At 37.2% G+C, this 24745-nt stretch overlaps 1 protein-coding gene across 9 annotated transcripts in view; it reads left to right on the forward strand.

Moving 5' to 3' along the window:
• Nucleotides 1-24745, forward strand: part of LOC105485393 (ecotropic viral integration site 5) — a 288203-nt gene that overhangs the window by 122263 nt on the left and 141195 nt on the right. For 7 of the 9 annotated variants that reach the window (XM_011747705.2, XM_011747712.3, XM_071078882.1 and 4 more), the window contains 4 exons: nucleotides 1276-1336; nucleotides 13455-13508; nucleotides 15999-16031; nucleotides 16580-16726. In XM_011747705.2, the coding sequence (XP_011746007.1) occupies nucleotides 1276-1336; nucleotides 13455-13508; nucleotides 15999-16031; nucleotides 16580-16726 (295 nt within the window). The remainder of the gene's footprint in view (nucleotides 1-1275; nucleotides 1337-13454; nucleotides 13509-15998; nucleotides 16032-16579; nucleotides 16727-24745) is intronic. The other 2 variants (XM_011747708.3, XM_011747709.2) reach the window with 2 other exon arrangements.

The raw sequence follows: 24745 nt of genomic DNA on the forward strand, positions 1-24745 counted from the left end.
ATAATTTTGACCTTTATTTTAAATTCGGGGGTACATGCACATATTTATTTCATGGGCATATTGCATGATGCTGAGGTTTGATATATGAATGATCCCATCACCCAGATAGCAAGCATAGTACCCAACGGTTAGTTTTTCAGCCCTTGTCCTCCTCCCTCCCTTCCCCTTCTATTAGTCCTCAGTGTCTGTTGTTCCTATCTTCATGTCCCTGAGTACCCAGTGTTTAGCTCCTAGTTGTGAGGGAGAACATGGGTTTTGATTTTCTGTTCCTGTGTTAATTCACTTAACTCAGTACATCTTAACAGGGATGCATGATGTCAGTATGTATTACTGGTGATGGTAACCTTAATCAGTTCAGGTGCAGTCTGCTAGGATTCTGTACTATAAATTTAGTATTTTCCTTTAACACGAAATATTTTAGGAGTAATAATTTGAGACTATGCTTAAAACTTGCACCCACTAACTTTAGCATCCATTAGTGTTTCCTCCCGCAGTGGTTATTACTGTGGAATTCTAAAGGTGATTTTTATCTTTACCTTGTTCCTCCTATGTCTATTAATTGAAATTCTTCTGTAAGGAAGAGTTGTCCTCTTTCCCTCATTAAAATTTTTAAAGTCACTTTGGGAGGCCGAGACGGGCAGATCACGAGGTCAGATCGAGACCATCCTGGCTAACACGGTGAAACCCCGTCTCTACTAAAAAAATACAAAAAAACTAGCCGGACGAGGTGTCAGGCGCCTGTAGTCCCAGCTACTCGGGAGGCTGAGGCAGGAGAATGGCGTAAACCCGGGAGGCGGAGCTTGCAGTGAGCCAAGATCCGGCCACTGCACTCAAGGCTGGGAGACAGAGCGAGACTCCATCTCAAAAAAAAAAAAAAAAAAAAAAAAAAAGTCCATGTTGGTACCAGGATTTTTAAGTTAAGAGCCAGTTGAACCTACAGGTGTGTTTTAATTTGAGGAAAAAGAATAGATGCTTCATTTGTAAGTTTAGAGCTGAATAGAATCGTAAACTCAGTTGTATTTTGTGATTTATACATTTCACTTTCTAAATTTTCTTTTTGTGTGATTTTTATTTTTGTCGTTTGTAAAGTGAGTTTTTAATAAGAACTTATGAAGCTACATGATTTTTCTCACATCAAATATCTCCAAGTTACAAGCTAGAGGAAACTAAATAAATTGTATTTTATGTTCATATGTATTTTTAAATTTTGTAATTTAATAACTACTTTTGAATGAAAACATTACCTTTAACTCTTTTTTTTTTTTCCTTTCTTAGGCTTGAAAAGGAATACACTACAATAAAAACGAAAGAAATGGAAGAGCAAGTTGAAATTAAAGTAAGCATTTTGGGGCTTTTTAAAGTACTGATTGATTGAAATCAATTATTAGACAGTAGATGTTTAAAGTTTATACTTCTTATATTCATAAATGTGTTTACCATCCTACTAGATTATAGTTAAAAATAGACATTTCAAAAAAGTAGAATAATGCGACTGAAGTGGCTTTCATTCCAGTGTGAAGGAGAGCAAGCTTTTCCCTTTTTCTAGATTTGTTGGTGGCTCATCAGGAGAAAACACTTCCATAGAGAAGATAATTATCATTCCATTTAAGCATGTTTTTTAAAGTTGCAGAGAAGACAATCTGTAATAACACTTTCTATGCTGAGACCAACAAGAGTATAATCTTAGGCAAACATTAAATAGAGCACATATTACACTAGAACTAATTGTGGTTGCTCTGGGGCTACAGAAGCTTTAACTGATTTGACTTTTTCTTCTCTAAGCAAGGGTTATACTTTTGAACTACTTCTCTCCAGAAAATCAAGGAGATTTTCAATTCAAAGGGCATGTGAATACCCTATATGTACCCTAAAAATATAGAATTTGTTCCCTCCTGCCCCCATAAACCAAGGAATTCTTGAGTTGAGGGTCTGTGGCACTCTTGGAGCTGGGACTTGAGAAAAATTGTGTTGCCTTTTATGCTGATATTGTAGGATGGGGATGATAAGTGGAAGCATGAGTCAAAGAGCTTAGTGATTGGCCAATTCAATTTCTAATCTCTTTATTCTCTTCCACCCCCCAAGCCCCTGGAGAAAAGGGTTAAAAGTAAAATAATTTTAATGGAGTGACTCCTTCCTCACCCCCCCTTTTTTTTTTTTTTTGAGACAGAGTCTCGCTCTGTCGCCCAGGCTGGAGTGCAGTGGCCGGATCTCAGCTCACTGCAAGCTCCGCCTCCTGGGTTTACGCCATTCTCCTGCCTCAGCCTCCCGAGTAGCTGGGACTACAGGCGCCTGCCACCTCGCCCAGCTAGTTTTTTGTATTTTTTAGTAGAAACGGGGTTTCACCGTGTTAGCCAGGATGGTCTCGATCTCCTGACCTCATGATCAGCCCCTCTGGGCCTCCCAAAGTGCTAGGATTACAGGCTTGAGCCACCGCGCCCGGCCTTCTCCTCCCTTTTTAAACTTCATGTTTGAATGTGTCTGATTTTTGACTTGGACCTGGCAAGACATTATATGACCACCTTATTTTTCTCCTTTTACAAGGGAATGGGTTCTGTTAAACTAACACTCTCTCCTTCCTTGGTCCTACTCAAAAGCCTCTAGGAGACAGTCTCTCCAGTTTTCTTATGTTAACTCTCTCTTACCAACTCTGTCCTCCCTTTTCTAGAGGTTCTATTCCCATTTCTATCACCAAACCTTATCAAATGGAAATAGATACATCCACATTTTTAATATAGAGAGAAAAGACCCATGTGGATGTTTTCCCTTCTTTTTTTTTTTTTTTTTTTAATTCTGTCACCCAACTGCTGCTCTACTATTTGCTTTTCTTTTTTTCTTTTTCTTTTTTTTTTTTTTTTGAGATGAAGTCTTGCGCTGTCTCCCAGGCTGGAGTGCAGTGGCGCGATCTCCGCTCACTGCAAGCTCCACCTCCTGGGTTCACGCCATTCTCCTGCCTCAGCCTCCCGCGTAGCTGGGACTACAGGTGCCCGCCACCACGCCTGGCTAATTTTTTGTATTTTTAGTAGAGACGGGGTTTCGCCGGGTTAGCCAGGATGGTCTCGATCTCCTGACCTTGTGATCCACCTGCCTTGGCCTCCCGAAGTGCTGGGATTACAGGCGTGAGCCACCGCGCCTGGCCCTATTTGCTTTTCTTTTAGGTACCATGAATAAGGGTACTTTTACTGAAAGTAAAAAGTATGTCATCATGATGAGTGAGGAGAGAGTATGGGTTTTCACGTACTACAGATATTCGGAACTGCAAATCAAGAATCTGAGGATGGGGAAGCCATCCTGTTCATTTCACCACACTATGTTATTGAAAAAAAAAATCACAGTTCTATGGACAATCCTTACTCTTGAAGGGGTTTCTTATAAAATTAAGTACATGAATGTATGAATACCAAAAGGCATTTTCAGAAAACAGATTTTTAGCAGACTTTCACCTATACCTGCAGTCTTTACTTTTCTTTTTTCTCCTTTCCTTTCCTCTCCTCTCCCCTCTCCTTCACTCCTCCCCACCCCCTCCCCTCCCCTCCCCTCCCCTTCCCTCTGTTACTCAAGCTGGAGTGCAGTGGCACAATCTTGGCTCATTTGCAGCCTTGACATCCCACATTCAAGTGATCCTCCCACCTCAGCCTTCTAAGTAGCTGGGACTACAGGTGCATGCCACCATGCCCAGCTAATTTTTTGTATTTTTGGTAGAGACAGGGTTTCACCATGTTGCCCAGGCTGGTCTCGAACTCCTGAACTCAGGCAATCTGCCTGCCTTGGCCTCCCAAAGCACTGGGATTACAGGCATGAGCTACCACGCCCAGCCATTTGCAGTATTTTCTATACTTTGTTTTTTGGGGAAAGTTATAGTTCATATTCCTAAAGAAATGCTTTTGAATCTAGCTCCATATGCCTCAGGCAGTTGGCATAAAATTGTCTATAGAGAAGAATCTGGGAAAAAGAGTTTAGAAAGTTAATGGAACACATCAGGTAAATAAAGTGCTGATCTCAAAGGTAGTCTGTTCTCTTTGTATAATATTGTTTCCATGTAATTCTTTCTTACACCATTTTCATCTCTTTCTTCACTCCCCAATTCCACAAAATATAAAAACCAAAACAACTTTTAAATGACTGTAGTTTTTTAAACTTCATATTTAGGGGTGTCTGATTTTTTTTTTCAACTGAATACTTTTTTTTTTTTTTTTTTTTTTATACTTTAAGTTCTGGGATACATGTGCAGAACATGCAGTTTTGTTACATAGGTATACACGTGCCATGGTGGTTTGCTGCACCCATTAACGTGTCATCTACGTTAGGTGTTTCTTCTAATGCTATCCCTCCCCTAGCCCTCCACCCCCTGACAGGCCCCAGTGTGTGATGTTCCCCTCCCCTGTGTTCATGTGTTCTCATTGTTCAGCTCCCACTTATGAGCGAGAACATGTGTTGTTTGGTTTTCTAATCTTGTGATCATTTGCTGAGAATGATGGTTTCCAGCTTCATCCATGTCCCTGCAAAGGACATGAACTCATCCTTTTTTTATGGCTACATAGTATTCCATGGTGTATATGTGCCACATTTTCTTTATCCAGTCTATCATTGATGGGCATTTGGGTTGGTTCCAGGGTGTCTGATTTTTTTGCTTAGACCCTGACAACTCATTCTAATCATGATCAGATGACCACCTTATTTACAATTCATTAACCAGATATAATATTAATTGAGCCTTGCTGTAAAATGGGAAATGCTACTCCTTGTGCACACTCCCTCCCTCCCACAAAAGTCTCTTTTACAAGAGAATGGGTTCTAGTTGTAAACTAGTACTTTCTTGCTTTGGTTCTTTTTAAAAGTCCATGGGAAGATAGTTTTGTGCCATTATTTTTACAGGCCATTGGTATGATCATCAAATTGTTTGATGTTTTGATATAGAAGTATAAAATCAGCCTTTGGTGTTGTGAAATGTGTTTATAAGGTCTCTATTGTTTTTACTTTAATTTAATTATAAGACCTTTGGGGTGATGACCTTCTATTCTAAGAACCATATCTGTCAGTGAGCCTCCTGGTTAAGACGCGACTTTTAAATATTTTTTTCACCTCTTCCCTAAAAGTGTTATAGGAAGATTTTGATAATAATGTCTTCATATGGAGAAGCTTAAATTTTGCTGTGTGAAATTTTTTGTTAATAGAAGCATCTTTATCAGTATCTTCTTCCAGTCTATTGATGTTCTGCCTGATGGGGAAGAGGTAAGAAGTATTAAAATTCTAGTTTGGCCAGGCACGGTGGCTCACACCTGTAATCCTAGCACTTTGGGAGGCCGAGGCAGGCGGATCACTTGAGCCCAGGAGTTTGAGACCAGCCTGGACAACATAGCAAGACCCATCTCAATTTTAAAAAAGAAAAACATTATAAAAATAAAATTCTAACTTATATTAGGATAACCCGCAAATCTTTAAAAAGGAAAAAAACTTTGATTCAGATAGACATACGAACAGATAATCTAATTTTTATGTTTAAATTTGTGCTTCGGGATGCAGAGATCTAAAGCCATATAAAGGGAAGTATGAGAAATTCTGGCCGGTTTTTAGTCAAAAGTTAAGTATTTTTCTTGTTTAAAAACTATGGTACATTTCAGATATGCTGAAAGCCAGAAAATAATATAAAAGTGCTCACATATTCACTGCCTGGCATAAAAATGAAAAAAAAAAAGAAAAAAAAAAAAGAGAAGTATTATCTAAGTTGCCCAGGAATTACATTTTGACAATCAATGTGAAGTATTAGAAATGAAGCTTACTTAGCCCTTAATATATGATGGGTCACTTATATGCATTATTTTCCCTTATTCTTAGAACAGAATTATTAAAGGGTTCTTATCCCTACCTGTGAAGAAATTAGGCTTCAGAAAGCTCAAATAATATGCCAGTGGTCACACTGTGAGGAAACAGAGTCAAGGATTTGAAGTCTGATTGGTGTTATTCTAAGGCCCATGTGTAGTCTTCAGTATATACATGGTGCTACTGCTGCTTTCCCAGAGAGACTTTGATGTATTTGTGATGTAAGATTTGGATGCCCATTTTTCTCTGGCATATCAAACTTTTCATTAAAAAACTAATGGCTATGTAATAATATCCAAGGGAGGTATGCTAACCTGATTTATTCAATAACACTTCATTTAACAGATAATTTATAGTGCCTACTAGATGCCCAAGCACTGTTCTAGGCACTTGAAATGTGGCTATGAAGTAGACCATATTCTGTCCTCATGGAGGTTATATTTTAATATGGAAAAAACAATAAACAGAAAAGTCAAATGTACAGTATTTCGGATGATGATTAAGTGTTAAGGAGAAAAAATAACCTCAGGGAGGGGGAATGTAAAACGATAGTGTTTGGGTAGAAAATTTAGAGAAGTTAACCAGGTGATTTTTGAAAAAAGACCTGAAGGAAGTGATGGGGCTAGATATGTGACTATCTGGAAGAAGGGCAGAACCTATTCAGGAGTGTGCCTGGTGACGAACAGTAAAGTGGCATTGTGGATGGGACAGCATGAATGATGAGAAAAGTGGTAGGAAGTAAGATGGAGCAGGTTGTAGACAATGTAAGGTGTTGTCGACAGTGGTAAGGAGTTTGACTTTTACTCTGGTTGGATGGCAGTTTTCAGTAGAGAAGGACAAAATGTGATTTAAGTTCAGTTGATCCTTCTGGTTGCTGTGTTGAGAGTAAATTGCAGGGGTTGAGAGCAGTTCTGATGAAGGCTGATGTGGTAATACAGACAAAAGATGATGGTGGGCCAGGCGTGCCTACCATCAGGGTGGCTTATGCTTGTAATCCCAGCACTTAGGGAGGCCAAGGTGGGCGATTCCTTGAGCTCAGGAGTTCAAGACCAGCCTGGGCAACATAGTGGGCCCCTGTCTCTACAAAATTTTTTTTTCAAATTAGCCAGGTGTGGTGGTGCATGCCTGTAGTCCTAGCTACTCAGGAGGTGGAGGCAGGAGGATCACTAGAACCTGGGAAGCTGAGGCTGCAGTGAGCTGTGATCATGCCACTGCATTCCTTCCTGCATGACAGAGTGAGACCCTGTCTTAAAAAAAAAAAAAAAAAAAAAAAGATGGTGGTGGCTTGGACTGAGGTAAGAAGTAATTGGATTCTGAATAGATTTTAAATATAAAGTGGACAGCTAGAATGTAGAGATGTGTGAGGAGGAGGAATCGAGCCTTGTGGTCTGAGCAGGTAGATAAATGGTGTTCCTGTTACCTGAGATGGGAAAGACTACAGGAGGATTTAGTTTAGTGGGGATACCAGGAGCCCAATTTTGGATATTTTGGGAATGAGATGCCTAGGAGATGTCCAGTTAGCTTCTTAAATATTCAGATCTGAAATTACGAGAAGCAAAGCTCAAAATATAAATTTGGCAGTTATTCATGGTATTGAAAGCCATGAGAATGGGTGAGATTATTTGGGAAATGAGTATAGATAAAATAGAGAAGAGTTCAAGAATTGAGCCTGAGAATAAACCAGCATTTAAAGATGAGGAAGACAAGTAGAAAGTAGCAAAGTAGGAGAAAACCAGGTAGGTATAGTTCCTAGAAGCCAAGGGACAGTGAGAAAGAGAGAAGGATTTACCATGTCAAATACTGAAGATAGTTTTTGCGAAATGAGGATAGAGAAACAGCCATTGCATTTTTCAGCATGATTATAATTTATCCTAGAAACAAGTGGAGCAGAATGGTAGGTACTAAAACCTAATTGGAATAGAAGTAGAAAAATTAGAGGTATTTTTCAAGGAATTTGCTATAAGGATGAAAGAAATGGGACAGTAGCTAGAGAGGGTAATTATGTTGAATTTTTTGTTTCTGTTTTCTATTTTTTTTTTTTTAAGATAGGAGAAATAACTACATGCTTTTACGGTGATAATCAAGTAGGAAAAATTGATCATTATGAATGGGGGATAATCACTGGAGTCAGGAGGATATGGAATTTAGTGCAAAGCTAGGAGATGTTACTTAGTATGCTAGCATGAATAGTTAATCCACAGTAACAGGAAATCAAAATATATGGACAAAAATGCAGTTAAGATATAGGATGTGGTTTTGGGAGCTTGTGAAATTCTCTTCTAATTGCCTCAGTTTTTTTCAGTGAAGTCATAGGCAAAATTATCAACTGAGAGACAATGGATTGGAGAGTTGCTGGTTTGAAGAGAGAGGAATAGGTGTGAAATAGTGATTTAGGGGGATAGAAGGACATTATTATTGCTAAGAACCATTTTGAATTTACTGATCAGTAATTTAAATAAACATCATGGTTTTGTTTTTCTTGGGTCATATTTACTGGCATAGGTATAGGCTCAAAACTGTCGAGAGTTGATCCAGAGTAGTGTTTTTTCCAGGCAGGTATACTACAAAGGGAGAGAAGGGCAAGGGGTCTTAAAAGCAAGGGAGGTGTATAATGATTGCAAATTAAACTTTGTCAAGAAGGAAGAGAGAACATCAAAGATTGAGGGACAGTGAAAAGTTGTTGGGATCACTAGATTGTCTCAGTGAGAACAATTGTTGGGGTTGGGTTACTTTGTAAACTGAGTAAGCTGGAAAGAATAGGAAATGGTGATTGAAGAGTGGGTTATTTGAAACGAGATTATCCTATTTCAGGATATTAAGGTTGCTTTTAGTTTTTCATTATTTAATGCTAATGGCTAACATCTTTGTATATAACAAGGTTTTTTGTCTCTTATTATTATTTCCATAGCCAGTTGTAAAAAGTAGAATTAATAAGTTATAGGATATTAGCACTTTAAAGACTTTTACTGTGTAGTATATAAATTTCCTAAAGAATGTGTCCACGGTATGTTTGTCTTAGCAACAAGTTTCCATTTCATGACTACATTGCCAACACTAAGTATTTCATTCTTACTCTCACTTTTAGTCCTCTTTTTTTCTAATTTGGTAGGTCAAAATATTGTCTCTATTTTCTTTTTCAGTGTACAAGACAAACATTTTTATGTAGCTGTATCTAGGTATCTTCCTCTTTGTGGTTTTCACTTTAAAGTTTAGGAAGCACTCTATTCTAGAAAATGTGAGGAAGATATTGAAGAATTATTGAGAATCAATCAGGTGGTAGATTTTAGTTATTAACTTTTCTATGTATTATCAATAAACAGTTCAAAAATATCCTGGAAGAAGAAGTTCCATTTGAAATAAAAATAAAAGTATATCCAGGAGTAACCTAAATGAAAAATAGAACAGGACCTAACAAACACTGGAAAACTTTACACACAGACATTTTAAAAAGAAAACTAAAGATAAACAAAAATAGCTCCATGTTATATAAAGATATGAATTTCCCAGTGATTTTTTTTTTTTTTTTTTTTGAGACAGAGCCTTGCTCTGTCACCCAGGCTGGAGTGCAGTGGTACGGTCTTGGCTCACTGCAACCTTCACCTCCCGGATTCAAGCGGTTCTCCTGCCTCAGCCTCCTAAGTAGCTGGGATTACAGGCATGCGCCACCACGCCAGGCTGATTTTTGTATTTTTAGTAGAGACAGTGTTTCACCATGTTGACCAGGCTGGTCTCGAACTTCTGGCCTCAAGTGATACACCTGCCTTGGCCTCCCAAAGTTCTGGGATTACAGCTGTAAACCATTGTACCTGGCCCTCAAATTCAGTGAAATTTAATTCCTTGTAAAATTCCAGAGCAATAAAAAACTTAAGAATAATTTTAAAAATAGACAAAAGTAGTAAAATAATATTCACGCCTAACTTCAAAAATATTGTGGGCAGTGCTTATCATTGAGTATTTGGCATATATTAGGTGCTATGCTATCTCATTTAATTTTTCATTTCCCTATGGGTTTTATTACTCTGATTTCTGGATGAAGAAATGGAGATTCTAAAACATTGAATGTCATATACAAGTGTTAATTGTAGAATGAGAATTTGAACTTAAATCTGCCTAACTTCAAAACCTAGTCTCTTAACTACTTTAATATACTAGTATTTGAGGTTTGGGAATAATAAACAAATATAAGAATGGGGGATATTAGCTCTACCAGGTATTAAAACAGATTGCAAAGCTATAATTACCAAAATACTGTTATATTCGGTTAAAAAAAAAATACAGTAACACTTGAAACTTAAAAGTAACCCTGAGGCCAGGCACAGGGCTCATGCCTGTAATCCCAGCACTTTGGGAGGCCGAGGCGGGTGAATCACAAGATCGAGACCACCCTGGCTAACATGGTGAAACCCCGTCTGTACTAAAAATTCAAAAAATCAGCCGGGTGTGGTGGCGGGCATCTGTAGTCCCAGCTACTCGGGAGGCTGAGGCAGGAGAATGGCGTGAACCCGGGAGGCGAAGTTTGCAATGAGCCAAGATCATGCCACTGCACTCTAGCCTGGGTGACAGAGCGAGACTCCGTCTCAAAAAAAAATAAAATAAACAAACAAAAAAAACACTTAAAAAAAAAAACCCTGAAATGGTCTGTATTAACTGAAAAAGTCTATTCTATTGATCAATTCCTGATGTAAATATTATACAAATGAGGAAGTGGTGATTTATTTTTAAATGGTGTTAAGCATTTGGTTAGTTGCCTGTGGAAGAAAATCAATTTAGATTTTTATTTATAATGAAATAGATTTCAGAAGCCTTAAAGCGGGTTGGGGAAGGAAATCCAGATGAGTGTTTTCAGTTCTAAATTTTATTTTAGCATGATTTCTGTCATAACTTCGTTCACTCAGTTGTCTGGTGGGAACTTAGTTTTCTGAGTCTTTTGAGATAAAACATTACCTTTTGTTGATATAGTATGATTGAGAACATGGTGAGAATCCCATTTATTTCTTTGACTCTCTAGAGTTTAGCAGCATTTAATAATTGCTTATTTGTGTAGACCACTATGCTGCACACAGTAGGAGGAGCCAAGCCATGAGAACATTTTCTACTTCTCAAGCTATTATTTTGTCTGAGATTAGTTATTAACTTTCCTATATATCATAATGTCCATTTCAGATCATCTGAATTGTAGTGAATAGAACAGGGAATCTAATTTGCAAAGTATCTTTGTAATAACTCTAAGATTTGTTTCAATTTGTGATCCACTTAATAAGATGCAGTAATTCATAGAACCTCTCATTTCCCTGCCCTAAGACTTTATATGTTATAATAAACCATATTTAAGCGTTTACTAGCAAAATAATAGGTTGAATTGATGGAAGAATTTTCTGAGACAGACATTTTTCAGCAGAAATTTATAGGAAGGTGGGGCTGGAAAAAGGCTTGATTGAGTTCTGGAACAAATTGGTACAAAAATGTAAGTGATTACCTTGAGGCCGGGCGCAGTGGCTCATGCCTGTAAACCCAGCATTTTGGGAGGCTGAGGCGGGCAGATCACGAGGTCAGGAGATCGAGACCGTCCTGGCTAATGCGGTGAAACCCCGTCTGTACTAAAAATACAAAAAATTAGCTGAGCATCGTGGCATGCGCCTGTAGTTCCAGCTACTCAGGAGACTGAGTCAGGAGATTCGCTTGAACCCGGGAGGCAGAGGTTGCAGTGAGCTGAGATCGCACCACTGCATTCCAGCCTGGGTGACAGAGCAAGACTCTGTCTCAAAAAAAAAAAAAAAAAAAAAGCAATTACCTTGAAACTGAAATTTGAGTGATGGCAGAATGAAGGGACAACATCTGAGGAATTTGAAAATGAAAAAGATAACTTCTAAAGGGGATTAATAAGCAATTATATTGGTGGATATGCAAAAATAACTTTTTAAAAATGTAGAGTGACTTGGACTTAATACTTGATGACAGTAATTAGACAACTTTTTGGGAACCAGGCATTGAATAATTAGGTAAAGTGTTTCTTTAAAAAATCTGGTTTTACTTTTTGAACTATGAGAAAGTGCTAGTAATTGGAGCTATTTTCTCAGAAAAAATTAATAAATTACTTGTATTTTCAGAATTTTGCAACTCGTCATCTATACTATATTATAAATGGAGACTGTTGAAGTCTAAATGGGCATTTTTAAAAAAATTTGAGACAAGATCTTGCTCTGTTGCCCAGGATGGAGTGCTGTAATGTGATACTGGCTCACTGCAACCTCCACCTCCAGGGCTGAGGCCATCCTCACCCGAGCCTCCTGAGTAGCTAGGACTACAAGCACATGCCCCTATGCCCAGCTAATTTTCATATTTTTTGTAGAGACAGGGTTTTGCCATGTTGTCCAGGCTGGTCTTGAACTCAAGCTCAGGTGATCCACCTGCCTTTGGCCTCCCAAAGTGGATTACAGGTGTGAGCCACTGAGCCAGGCCCTAAATGGAAAATTTGATGTTTAGCCTATGAATGTGCGTTTTTTTAATCTCCTGTGTCTTCATTCAACTGACATTTGAATATTGATTATATAGGTAGGCTCTGTTGGAGGTAGGCAAGTTAGAATCTTTTCTAATGAGGATGTTAAAACACATAAGAAAATATTTGATTGTGAGTCATTATGGTAAGTATAGAAATGAAACAGCTTATTTCTATATGTACTGTAGGGTGTATTTTAAATTTAATCACAGCTGGAATGATGAATATGATTATTTCCTTTGCCGTGGTGTATTTATTTCTCTTTATCTCTTTCCTTTCCTTTTCCTTTTTCCTTTCCTTTCCTTCTCCCCTCCCTTTCCCTCCCTTCCCCTCCCCTCCCTTCTCCTCCCCTCCCTTCTCCACCCCTCCCCTCCCTTCCCCTCCTTTCCCCTCCCCTCCTCTCCTTTCCCCTCCCCTCCCCTCCCCTCCCCTCCCTTCCCCTCCCTTCCCCTCCCTTCCCCTCCCTTCCCCTCCCTTCTCCTCCCCTCCCCTCCCTTCCCCTCCCCTTCCCTCCCCTCCCCTCCCTTTTTTGGACACAGGGTTTCACTCTATCACCCAGGCTGGAGTACAGTGGTCCAATCTCAGCTCACTACAACCTCCGCCGCCCCCACCTCAGCCCCCACCTCCCAGCCTCCCACCTCAGCCTCCCAGGTAGCTGGGACGACAGACTTGCACCACCATTCCTGGCTAAATTGTGTGTGTGTGTGTATGTGCGTGTGTGCATGTGTGCGTGTGTTCGTGTGTGTGTGTGTTTCATAAAGACAAGGTTTCACCCTGTTGCCCAGGCTCATCACCACCATTCCTGGCTAAAGTATGTGTGTGTGTGTGTGTGTGTGTGTGTGTGTGTGTGTGTAGTTTTCAGAGACGAGCTTTCACCATGTTGCTCAGGCTCATCTGGAACTCCTGAACTCAAGCCATCTGCCCGCCTTGGCCTCCCAAAGAGCTGGGATTACAGGCGTGAACCATGGTGCCCTGCCTTCTGTGTATTTCTTACTCTGAGTCTTTGACATTTGATAATGTAATCATCCCTTAGACTCCTTTCTTATTTATAAAAGGTAGTACGTTTTCAGGACTGTGATTTAGGAATCTTTTTTTTCCTCTCAAAAATGCTTGCAAATAAAACATTTTTTTTTCTTGGCAGAGGTTACGCACAGAAAATAGACTTTTAAAACAGCGCATCGAGACATTAGAAAAAGTAAGTGACTACTTATGCAAGCTTCTGTTGAATGCCTAGTGTTTTTTCTGTATATTTATTAAAAATCCTCAAAAATTCTGGCACATGTCTCCTATGTTGTAGTATTGAATGCTTAGCTTGCTTACCTTACTATTTAGCCAGATAACTTGTTACTAATAAAAAATTGTTCAGTTGTAGTGGTTCTTAAACTTTAATATTCAAGTTTTAACTGAGATTAAGAGTAAAATATTGATACTATTTGTTTTCTTTACACATAATTTCTAAGAAGTATGTTCTTTTAGAATTTAGTTGGGAGTCCATTCTAATATAGCATTTTAAAGATGAGTTTCAAATGTTGCCCTGGACTTTCTAGCATATTGAACGTGGCGGTGATTCCTTTAAGGCCTAGGATTGCTTTTAGTTGAAGTGACTGACTGCTTCCTTACATAAAAATTCACTCTTATATTGATTTTCAACACAAAGGAATTGTGCATAAACTTTTAGTTCTTATAATTATTTTGGTATCTACTTGTTACATTTTCTGTTTTATACAGAATAACTGGGCAAATATGGAAATTTTGCATTATTTTTCATACTGTGCTTCTGATGAAAAATCTTTTGTAGTCATTTCAGATGCTATAAGAATGAATTGAGTAGTAAAAGTATGGTTTAAGAATTTCGTTTTATTAAAAGAAAGACATCTGAATTCACACTCTTTTGGTACTTTTTTCTTATTTTATTTTTTTGAGACAGAGTCTCGCTTTGTTGCCCAGGCTGGAGTGCAGTGGCTCAATCGTGGCTCACTGCAAGCTCCGCCTCCCAGGTTCAAGCGATTCTCCTGCCTCAGCCTCCCAAGTAGCTGGGATTACAGGCGTGCGCCACCACGCCTAGCTAATTTTTGTATTTTTAGTAGAGACGGGGTTTCATCATGTTGGCCAGGAATGGTCTTGATCTCCTGACCTTGTGATCTGCCTGCCTCGGCCTCCCAAAGTGCTGGGATTACAAGCATGAGCCACCGTGCCTGACCACTTTTTTCTTTCTTTAACTAGAGATGAGATTAAGTAGATTTAAACATACCCCTCATCATATTGCCAAGGATCTTAAAATCTTCCCTGAAAATCTACAGATAAATATTCAAGAAATAAATAAATGGAAATATGAATATTTTGTAGTATTTGTCATTGGTTTGAAAAGTTTTGATGATTTCATATTAAATAGAAGTGCATAATAAGGACAGGATATTTATTACATGTCTGCCTTTGTTGGATAATAATTGCAGATACATCATATTAAGTCAAAAATAGTTTCCCTGTTTTTCTGTCATCATGTTAGGGTTGCTATGATAAAATAATTCTACTTTTGGTGACTCCACAGGAAGATTGAGCTTGCTTTTAAGTTGTTTTAATTATATACTCTTTTTTCCCACTAAATATCTAGCTTACAATCAAATATGCGCGTCGTCTTGGTGTTTTTGTTTTTGTTTTTTTTTTAATCTTTGGAGTAAGACGTTTAAACCGGGAAAGCATTATAGTATTTCATCGAACCTTCGGAATGATAACAAGGCTGTAAGAAAATGTTAAGTTTGGATTTTGCTTCTAGAAAATTAAGTTCCTTTTTTTATTGGCTTAGATGGCCCAGGTGTGTCACTTAGCACTTAGAATTCTATAAATACTATGTATCAATTGAATTCTGTAATAAAAAGGTATACTTTCTCAGTTATTGCTAACGTTTAAGTTTAGCTCATTAATTTTATTTGTCATATTTTCCTTGCTTTGTTTCTTTGAAAGTTGCTGTTGTACAAATTGCTGTCACACTTTTTAAGTGGAATTGCTTACTCAAATTCCTTCTCCCTTTCATATAAGTGGGTTGACAATATGGATTAAGTCTAAAAGATGTAAATACATCAAGAAGAAGAAGAAATATTTGGCTGAGTGCAGTGGCTCACGCCTATGATCCCCACACTTTGGGAGGCTGAGGCAGGAGGATTGCGTAAGGCCAGGAGTTCAAGACTGGCCTGGGTAACATGGCTAGACTGTATCTCTACAAAAAATTTTAAAACTAGCTGGGCATGGTGGCACACACCTGTAGTCCTAGCTGCTGAGGAGGCTGAAGCAGAAGGATAAACTCCTTGAGCCGAGGAGTTGGTGGTTACAATGAGCTATGTGATCATACCATTGCATTCTAGCTTGGGTGAGACCCTGTCTCTATTAAACAAACAAACAAACAAACAGAAAACTGTGCTTGTTGCAGGTAATGAAAAACTGCTTGGACTTTGTGTTTGGTATCTTCAGGAAACACATGATTTTCAACCACCTATCCTTGTTTTTGTATATTTTTCTTAAGGTTTAAAAATAAAAACACATTCAGTAAAAAATGGTTTTAAAATTTAAATGTCCATTTCAATTAGCAATGAAAAGTAGATGGAATTTGCATATATTTGTTTCTTTTTTCCTAATTTTATCACTTTTATTTCTTTCTCTTATATTTCTATCTGAATTTTTCCTTTTGTAGGAAAGTGCTTCCTTGGCAGATAGATTGATACAGGTATAGTTTTTGTTTTGTTTTAGTTCTTTTAAACATCTTCTCTAACTTCTAAGGAAAGTCCTAAACCTCAAAATTCATATTTTAATGCATGCAATTTTACATGCGTTTTTCTAGAAATAATTTTTTGGGTGGTGTATGTGGGTATAAATTTAATTTTTTATAACAAAGTGTTATCTTGTTTTATTTTTGCACGTTTTAAAGCTAACCTTTTTTTTTTTAAGTATTTCAAAGTGGCAATAAGTGGATTCTGTGAAATTAACTACTATTCATTGAAAATTTTAGTCCTGCATGTACAACTCAGTAATATTGCATGAATTAAATTGTTATTGACTGAAAGAAGAATTGTTCTTGTCAGGTGAAATTTTCATTTAGTTTCCCAAAATTTGCTGGAGCAATAACAAGCTGCTAGCTAATGATTACCTAGGCTGTTCTATTCGCTGAGGTGACTTTTTTTTTAACATGTCAAAGTAAATAACTAAACCTCACAAAGGCAGTCTTTCTTGAATCTATCCTAAATTGCTTTACACACAAAAAAATTATGTCCTAAGGGACAAGTGACAAGAGCCCAGGAGGCTGAGGAAAACTACCTCATAAAACGGGAGTTGGCCACCATCAAACAGCAGAGTGATGAGGCCAGTGCTAAGCTGGAGCAAGCTGAAAATACCATCAGGAAGCTCCAGCACCAACAACAATGGGTAAGGAGTCTGGTAGTGCTTTTCTCACCTTTCTCATCCCCCTTCCTTTCAATCATTTTTTTTTTTCTCATAGCACAGATTCTGTGCTGTTGTTTTAAATAACTTTGTTTTCAACTTTAATTGAACTTTTAAATTATACAATTTTATGTTCTGTGATATTTAGGGGTCTTATTGTGGCCTAAGGACTCCTGTTCTAATTTTTTTTCTGTCTACATAGTTTTGTTAGAAATAGGTAATATTTTCTTTCCTTACACTGTGTTTTAAGTAATGGTAAATAAGCAGTGTATGTCAGAATTGCTTTTAAGTTTTTAGAAATCTGTTTTCATAATAGCTGTCATTTTGCTAACAGTAATTTTTAAATCCCAACTTCAGCTAGTTTTTGTTCATTGTGCAGATGAAATATTACCCAACACGCAGAATATATGTGGTTATCTCATTTAAAGCTTCGGCAATGTGGCAATTTGTGTCTTACGAAATACTGTTGCTTAGACTTCCTACATCAAGACATTGAATTATGGGTTAAGGTGTATGCCTTTATTTCAGAGGGAGAGAAGTTGCAAAGATGAAAAAGATTAACCCTTTAAAAATTATCTTAATTAACCTAGAGTGTGTTTCTAATTATCTTAATCAACCTAGGGTATGTACGAAACAACTACTAATTGTACATCTAGCCTCAGGTATCTTTTGCAGCTTAGACATTTTCCATTGGCAAATTCAGACTAGGGTGATCTTAATCAGGAATATGAGGGTAAAAGAAAAGCCAACTGTTTATCTTTGAAAACATATTATTTGTTGTTTCAGTTTTCTATCCTCAGGTAGGCACTACATTGTAATAAGTAAGCAGAAAAAGTTGTGTTAATCCTAGAACTCTATGCAGATCTGGAAGGCAAATAGAGTGACTGCAGAGTAGGACATTCTTTTTATTCAGTAAAATTAAGACACAGCATCATCATCTCAGTACAGAAAAATCAGAAAACCAAAAGCAAAAAGAAAAATTGGCAATTGAAGGAGCCATAAACGTCTTTTTTTTTTTTCTGTTATTGAAGATTGCTAAGAAAAATGAATAGGAGAGTGATAAAATAATACTAAAAAGAAGGGAACTCATATTTTGCTCCACTTTTGTATGAAATGTCAATAATATCAAAGCATTCAAAAGAAAAAACAATTGTGGAATTATGTTAGGAATTTACCTGAAATAAGTTACTTCAATGTGATTTTTTAAAGAAAACTAAGTATTGTTTGCATTTAGCATAAGCTACAGTCATAATACATTAGAATCATGAATTAAACTTTTTACATTGTTTTTCAAATATTGAGACCAATTGATAGATGTATATCAAAGGGATAGAATGCTGGTTGATAGTAAAAAATTTAACTTGGTAAGCAAACATAGCCAGAATAAAATGAATGAGCATATTACTGATAGAAAGTGAACATCTGTTGCTCAGTGTTTTGATTATAGCCTTCCCTAATATAACTTTATGAATTCTTCAAAGTTTCAGAATAAGGGTTTTAAATCTGTATTCCAGCAGGAGGTATTGAGTTACCAATATAAGCATCCACCACCACCACTCCCTACTGCCAAATAGTGGCAATTTATATGATATAAAGAGCTTTGGATTTTATTTATGGAACTAGATTCTAGTCCTGTTTTGCCAACTGTGTGATCTTGTATACTCAAAGACAGTTTTGTGTGTGTGTGTGTGTGTGTGTGTGTGTGTGTGTGTGTGTGTGTTTTCCCCTAAATGATTAAATAGGGCTAGACCTTCTCAGGTCTCTCTCTTTCACTTTTAAAATTAACTTTATTAAAGTATAATTTACATGTAATAAAATTAATCAAATGTAAGTATGAAGCTTGATGTGTTGGAAATGTGTGTAGTTATGAAACACTACCGCAGTCAAAACAAGTAATATGTCTATCATTCCCTTTATGGTTCACCACCCCCCAACCCCAGCAACTTGTCTGCTTTCTTTCACTATAGTTTTACCTCTTCTAGAATTTCAAATAAGTGGAGTTGTTAGGTATGTGACTTTTATGTCTGGCTTCTTTCACTTAGCATATCTATTCACTTTTTTGATGATTTTTGAAAGTTTTATTTTTAATTGACACATCAAATCAGTAATTAGCTAACACATTGATTGCCTCAAACATTTATTTCTTTGTGGTGAGAATATTCAAAATCCACTCTTCTAGCTATTTTCAAATATACATTATTGTTAACTATAGTCACTCTACTGTGCAATGTAACACCAGAATTTATTATTCCTATCTAACTGTAACTTCGTACCTGTTGACCATTCTCTTCCCATCATCATATTCCCAATCCCCTCCCTAGTCCCTAGTAACCACTATTCTATTCTGTTTCTATGAGATCAGCTTTTTTAGATTCCACATATGAGTGAGATCATGTGGTATTTGTCTTTCTGTGTCTGGCTCATTTCACTTAACATAATATCTTCCAGGTTCATCCATGTTGTCACAAATGACAATTTCATTTTTTTTAATGGCTGAATAGTGTTATTTTTATACATTTAGGGGATCCAAGTGCATTTTGTTACATGGATATGTTTCCTAGTAGTAGAGTCTGGGGCTTTTAGTGTAACCATCAGCTGAATAGTATACATTGTATCCATGAGTTAATTTCTCATTCCTCACCCCTTCTCACCCTCTTACCTTTCTGAGTCTCCAGTGTCTATTATTCTATGCTCTATGTCCATGTGTATACATTATTTATTTCTTATTTATAAGTGACAGTATGCAATATTTGACTTTCTGAGTTATTTTACTTAAGATAATATCCTCGGCCGGGCGCGGTGGCTCAAGCCTGTAATCCCAGCACTTTGGGAGGCCGAGGCGGGTGGATCACGAGGTCAGGAGATCGAGACCATCCTGGCTAACATGGTGAAACCCCATCTCTACTAAAAATACAAAAAACTAGCCGGGCGTGGTGGCGGGCGCCTGTAGTCCCAGCTACTCGGAGGCTGAGGCAGGAGAATGGCGTGAACCTGGGAGGCGGAGCTTGCGGAGCTTGCAGTGAGCCGAGATCGCGCCACTGCACTCCAGCCTGGGTGACACAGCGCGAGACTCCGTCTCAAAAAAAAAAAAAAAAAGATAATATCCTCTAGTTTTATCCATGTTGCTGCAGAAGACATAATTTCATTCTTTTTAATGGCTGAGTAATATTTCATGGTGTATATACACACCATTTTTTTGTATTCAGTCATCCATCAGTGGATACTTAGGTTGATTCCATATCTTTGCTATTGTGAATAAATCTACGAGAAATGTATGAGTACAGGTATCTTTGATATAATGATTTTTCCTTTGGGTAGATACCCAGTAGTAGGATTGCTGGATTGAATGGCAGTTCTGTTTTTAGTTCTTTGAGAAATCTCCATACCATTTGTCATACAGGTTGTACTAATTTCCATTCCCACCAGTAGTGTATATGTGTCCTCTTTTTTCCACATCCTCACCAATATCTGTTATTTTCTGACTTTTTAATAGCCATTCTGACTGGTGTGAGATGGTATTGCATTGTGGTTTGAATTTTAATTTATCTGATGATTAGTGATGTTGAGCATTTTTTTTCATATGTTTGTTAGCCATTTGTATGTCTTCTTTTGAAAAACATCTGTTCATGGCCTTTGCTCACTTTTTAATGAAGTGTATTTTTTTTTTTTTTTTTTTTTTTTTTTTCCTGTTGAGTTGTTTGAGTTCCTTGTAGATTCTGGATATTTGTCCTTTGTCTTATATATAGTTTGCAAATATTTTCTCCCATTCTGTAGGTTGTCTTTTCACTCTGTTGATTATTCCTTTTGCTGTGCAGAAGCTTTGTAGTTTAATTAAGTCCCATTTGTCTATTTTTGTTTTTGTTGCATTTGCTTTCGAGGTCTTAGTCATGAATTCTTTGCCTAGGCCAATCAGCAGATAGGTTCTTCCCAGGTTTTCTTCTACACTTTTAAAAATTTCGGGTCTTACGTTTAAGTCTTTAATCCATATTTTCTTCCTTCTCTTTAATCCATCTTGAGTTAATTTTGTAAATGATGAGAGATATGAATCCAATTTCATTCTTCTTGATATGGCTAATTTTCCCAGCAACATTTATTGAATAGGGTGTCCTTTTCTCAGTGTATGTTTCTATCAACTTTGTTGAAGATCTGGAGGCTGTAGGTATGTGCATTTATTTCTGGTTTTCTGTTCTGTTTCATTGATCTGTGTGTCTGTTTTTAAACCAGTACCATGCTGTTTTGGTTACGATAGCCTTGTAGTATAATTTGAAGTTAAGTAATGCAATACCTCCAGTATTGTTCTTTCTACCTAGGATTGCGTTGGCTGTTTTGGGTCTTTTTTGGTCTCATACGAATTTTAGGATTTTTTTTTTCTAACTCTGTGAAAACAGACATTGGTATTTTTATAGGAAATACATTGACTCTGTGTAGACTGCTTTGGGCAGTATGGTCATTTTAATGACATTGATGCTTCCAATCCATGAGCATGGAATATTTTTTTCCATTTGTTTGTGTCATCCGCAATGTATTTCATCAGTGTTTTGAAGTTTTCCTTGCAAAGATCTTTCACCTCCTTGGTTAACTGTATTCCCAGGTATTTAAATTTTTTTGTAGCTGTTGTCAATGGAATTTACTTCTAGATTTGTATCTCAGCTTGATTGTTATTGGTGTACAGAAATGTTACTGATTTTGTGCATTGATTTTCTGAAACTTTAATGAATTCTTTTATCAAATCTAAGAGCCTTTTGGAGGGATCTCTAGGCTTTTCTAGGTATAAGATTGTAACATCAGCAAACAGATAATTTGAGTTCCTCTTTTCCAGTTTGAATATCTTTATTTCTTTCTCTTTCCTGGTTGCTCTGGCTAAGACTGTTAGTACTATTTTGAGTAAGAGTGGTGAATGTAAGCATCCTTTGTCTTGTTTTAGATCTTAGAGGAGTGCTTTCAACTTTTCCCCAATCATTATGATGTTGACTGTGGGTTTTTTTCATATGGTTTTTGTTATTTTCAGGTATATTCCTTCAATGCCTATGATATGGCTTGGATCTTCCTTCTAGATTTCATGTTGAGATGTAATCCTCATTATTGGAGGTGGTTCCTGGTGGGATGTGTTTGGATCATGGGGGCAAAGACCTCATGGCTTGGTGCTGTCCTCATATGAGTGAGTCCTTGTGAAATCAGGTTATTTAAGACTGTGTGGCAACCCCCACCCCTACTCTCTCTTGCTCCCACTCTCACTGTGTGATGTGCCTGCTCCTGCTTCGTCTTCCTCCGTGAGTAAAAGCCTTCCCAGAAATAAATGCCAGTGCCATGCTTCCTGTACAGCTTGCAAAACCATGAGCCAGTTAAACCTCTTTTCTTTATAAATTACCCAGCCTCAGGTATTTCTTTATAACAATGCAAGGAGAACCTAGATTTTTTAGGTTTTTTTGTTTGTTTGTTTGCTTGTTTGAAACAGGATCTCACTCTGTCACCTAGGCTGAAGTACAGTGGCACAGTCGTGGCTCACTGTAGCCTCAACCTCCCAGGTTCAAGTGATCCTCCTGCTTTAGCCTCCTGAGTAACTGGGACTACAAGCACAGACCACCATGCCTCACTAATTTTTGAATTTTTTGTAGAGATGAGTTTTCACCATGTTACCCAGGCTGGCCTTGAACTCCTGGGCTCAAGCGATCCACCTGCCTTGGCCTCTCAAAGTGCTGGGATTACAGGCATGAGCTGATGTACCTGGCCTATGTTTGGTTTTTGTTTGGTTGGGGTTTTTTTGTTTTTAATCATGAAGAGATGCTGAATTTTATCAAGTGCTTTTTCTGCATCTGTTGAGATGATCATACGGTTTTTGTTTTTAGTTCTGTTTTTGTGGCGAATCACAGTTATTGATTTATTTGTGTTGAACAATCTTTGTATTCCTGCAATATAACCCACTTGATTGTGGTATATTATCTTTATGATGTGCTGCTGGATTTGGTTTGCTAGGATCTTGTTGAGGATTTTTGCATTTGTGTTCGTCAGAGATATTGGTCTGTAGTTTTTGTTCTTTTGTGGATCCTTCCATGATATCAAGGTGATGCTGGTTTCATAGAATGAGTTACGGAGGAGTCCCTTCTCGATGTTTTTTGGAAGAGTTTCAGGAGAATTGGTACTAATTCTTCATTGTATGTATGGTAGAATTTGACTGTGAATTCATCTGATCCTGGGCTTCTTGTTCTTGTTGGGAGATTTGTTTTCACTGATTTAATTGCACTACTCATTATTAGTCTTTTTAGGATTTCTAGTCTTTTTAGGATTTCCTAGTTCAGCCTTAGAAAGTTTTATGTTTCCAGGGATTTATCCCTTTCTTCTAGATTTTCTAGTGTGAGTGTAGAGATTTTCATAGTAGTCTGTGTTCTTTTGTATTTCTGTGTTATCAGTTGTAATGTCTCCTTTTTCATTTCCGATCACTTGTTTGAGTCTTCTCTCTTTTCTTGGTTAGTTGAGCAGTATATTGATTTTGTTTATTTTTTTCAAAGAACCCACTTTTCATTTATTTGATCCTTAGTATTTTTGTTGTTCTTCTTCTCAATTTCCTTTAGTTCTGCTGTGATCTTTGTTATTTGTATTCTCTTGCTTGCTTTGGGTTCTTGTTTTTCTAGTTCTTGAGGTACGATGCCAGGTTGTTAATTTGTGATCTTTCTGGTTATTTTTTATGTAGGCATATAATGCTGCAAACTTCCCACTTGGTGCTGCTTTTGCTGTATCCCAGAGGTTTTTGTATGTTGTGTCTCCATGGTCATTTGTGTCAAAAAATTTTTAGATTTCTATTTTAATTTTGTTGCTGACCCAAAGATGATTTGGGAGCAGGTTAACTTTTATGTATTTGTATAGTTTTGAGAGTTCTTCTTGGAATAAATTTCTAGTTACATTCCACTGTGGTCCAAGAAGATACTTGATATGATTTTGATTTTTAAAAATTTATTGAGACTTGTTTCATGGGCCAAAATATAGTCTGTCTTAGAGAACATTTCATGTGCTGTTAAGAAGAATGTATATTCTATGGTTGTTGAATAGAAGGTTCTATAAATGTCTATTAGAGTCCAATTTATGTCCAGTGTTTCTTTGTTGATTTCCTGTCTCAGTGATTTTTAATGCTGTCATTGGGATGTTGAAGTCCTTCTCTATTATTGTATTGCTGTCTCTTTTCTTAGATAGTTTTTCTTTGGTTTTCTTTTCTTTTTCTTTTTATTTATTTTTGTTTCCAAGGCACTGTCTCAGGATGTCCTGAGAACATGTGCCCCAGTAGTAGTTGTCTTATGAATCTGGGTACCTCCTATATCAGGTACATATATATTTAGGATTGTTGTATCTTCCTGTTGACTTTGTCCCATTACCATTTTAAAATGACCATGTCTTTTTTCACTGTTGTTGATTTAAAGTCTGTTTTATCTGATATAAATGTAGCTACTCCTGCTTGCTTTTGGTTTCTGTTGGTGTGGAATATCATTTTCCACCCTTTTTCCTTCAGTCTGTGTTAGGTGGGTTTCTTGTAAGCAGCATATTACTGGATCATCCTTTTAATAAGACCTGTAAGTTTTATGCTTTTGTCTGTTTTTATGATGTTGAGTATTGATCTTTTGTTTACATGATTAGAACTCCCTTGTGCATTTCTTGTAAGACTGGTCTAATGGTGATGAATTACCTTAGCATTTGCTTGTCTGGGAAAGACTTTTCCTCCTTCATTTATGAAGCTTATTCTAGCAGGATGAAAAATTCATGGTTGACAGGTTTTTTTTTTTTTTCTTTAATAAGTCTGAAATGGGATTGTGATTTTTTTTTTTCTGGGTTGTAAAGTTTCTGCCAATATGTCCACTGTTAGTCTGATGGGATTTCCTTTATTGGTGATTAGACACCTTTCTCTTGCTGATTTGAAGATTTTTTTTTCCTTCATGTTGTCATTAGTCTGCTGACTATATGTGTTGGTGAAGTCCTTCTTGAACTGTATTTTCCTAGAGTTCTCTGAGCATCTTCTAT

This window comes from Macaca nemestrina, chromosome 1, assembly GCF_043159975.1.
Source record: "Macaca nemestrina isolate mMacNem1 chromosome 1, mMacNem.hap1, whole genome shotgun sequence".
Classification (NCBI taxonomy): domain Eukaryota; kingdom Metazoa; phylum Chordata; class Mammalia; order Primates; family Cercopithecidae; genus Macaca; species Macaca nemestrina.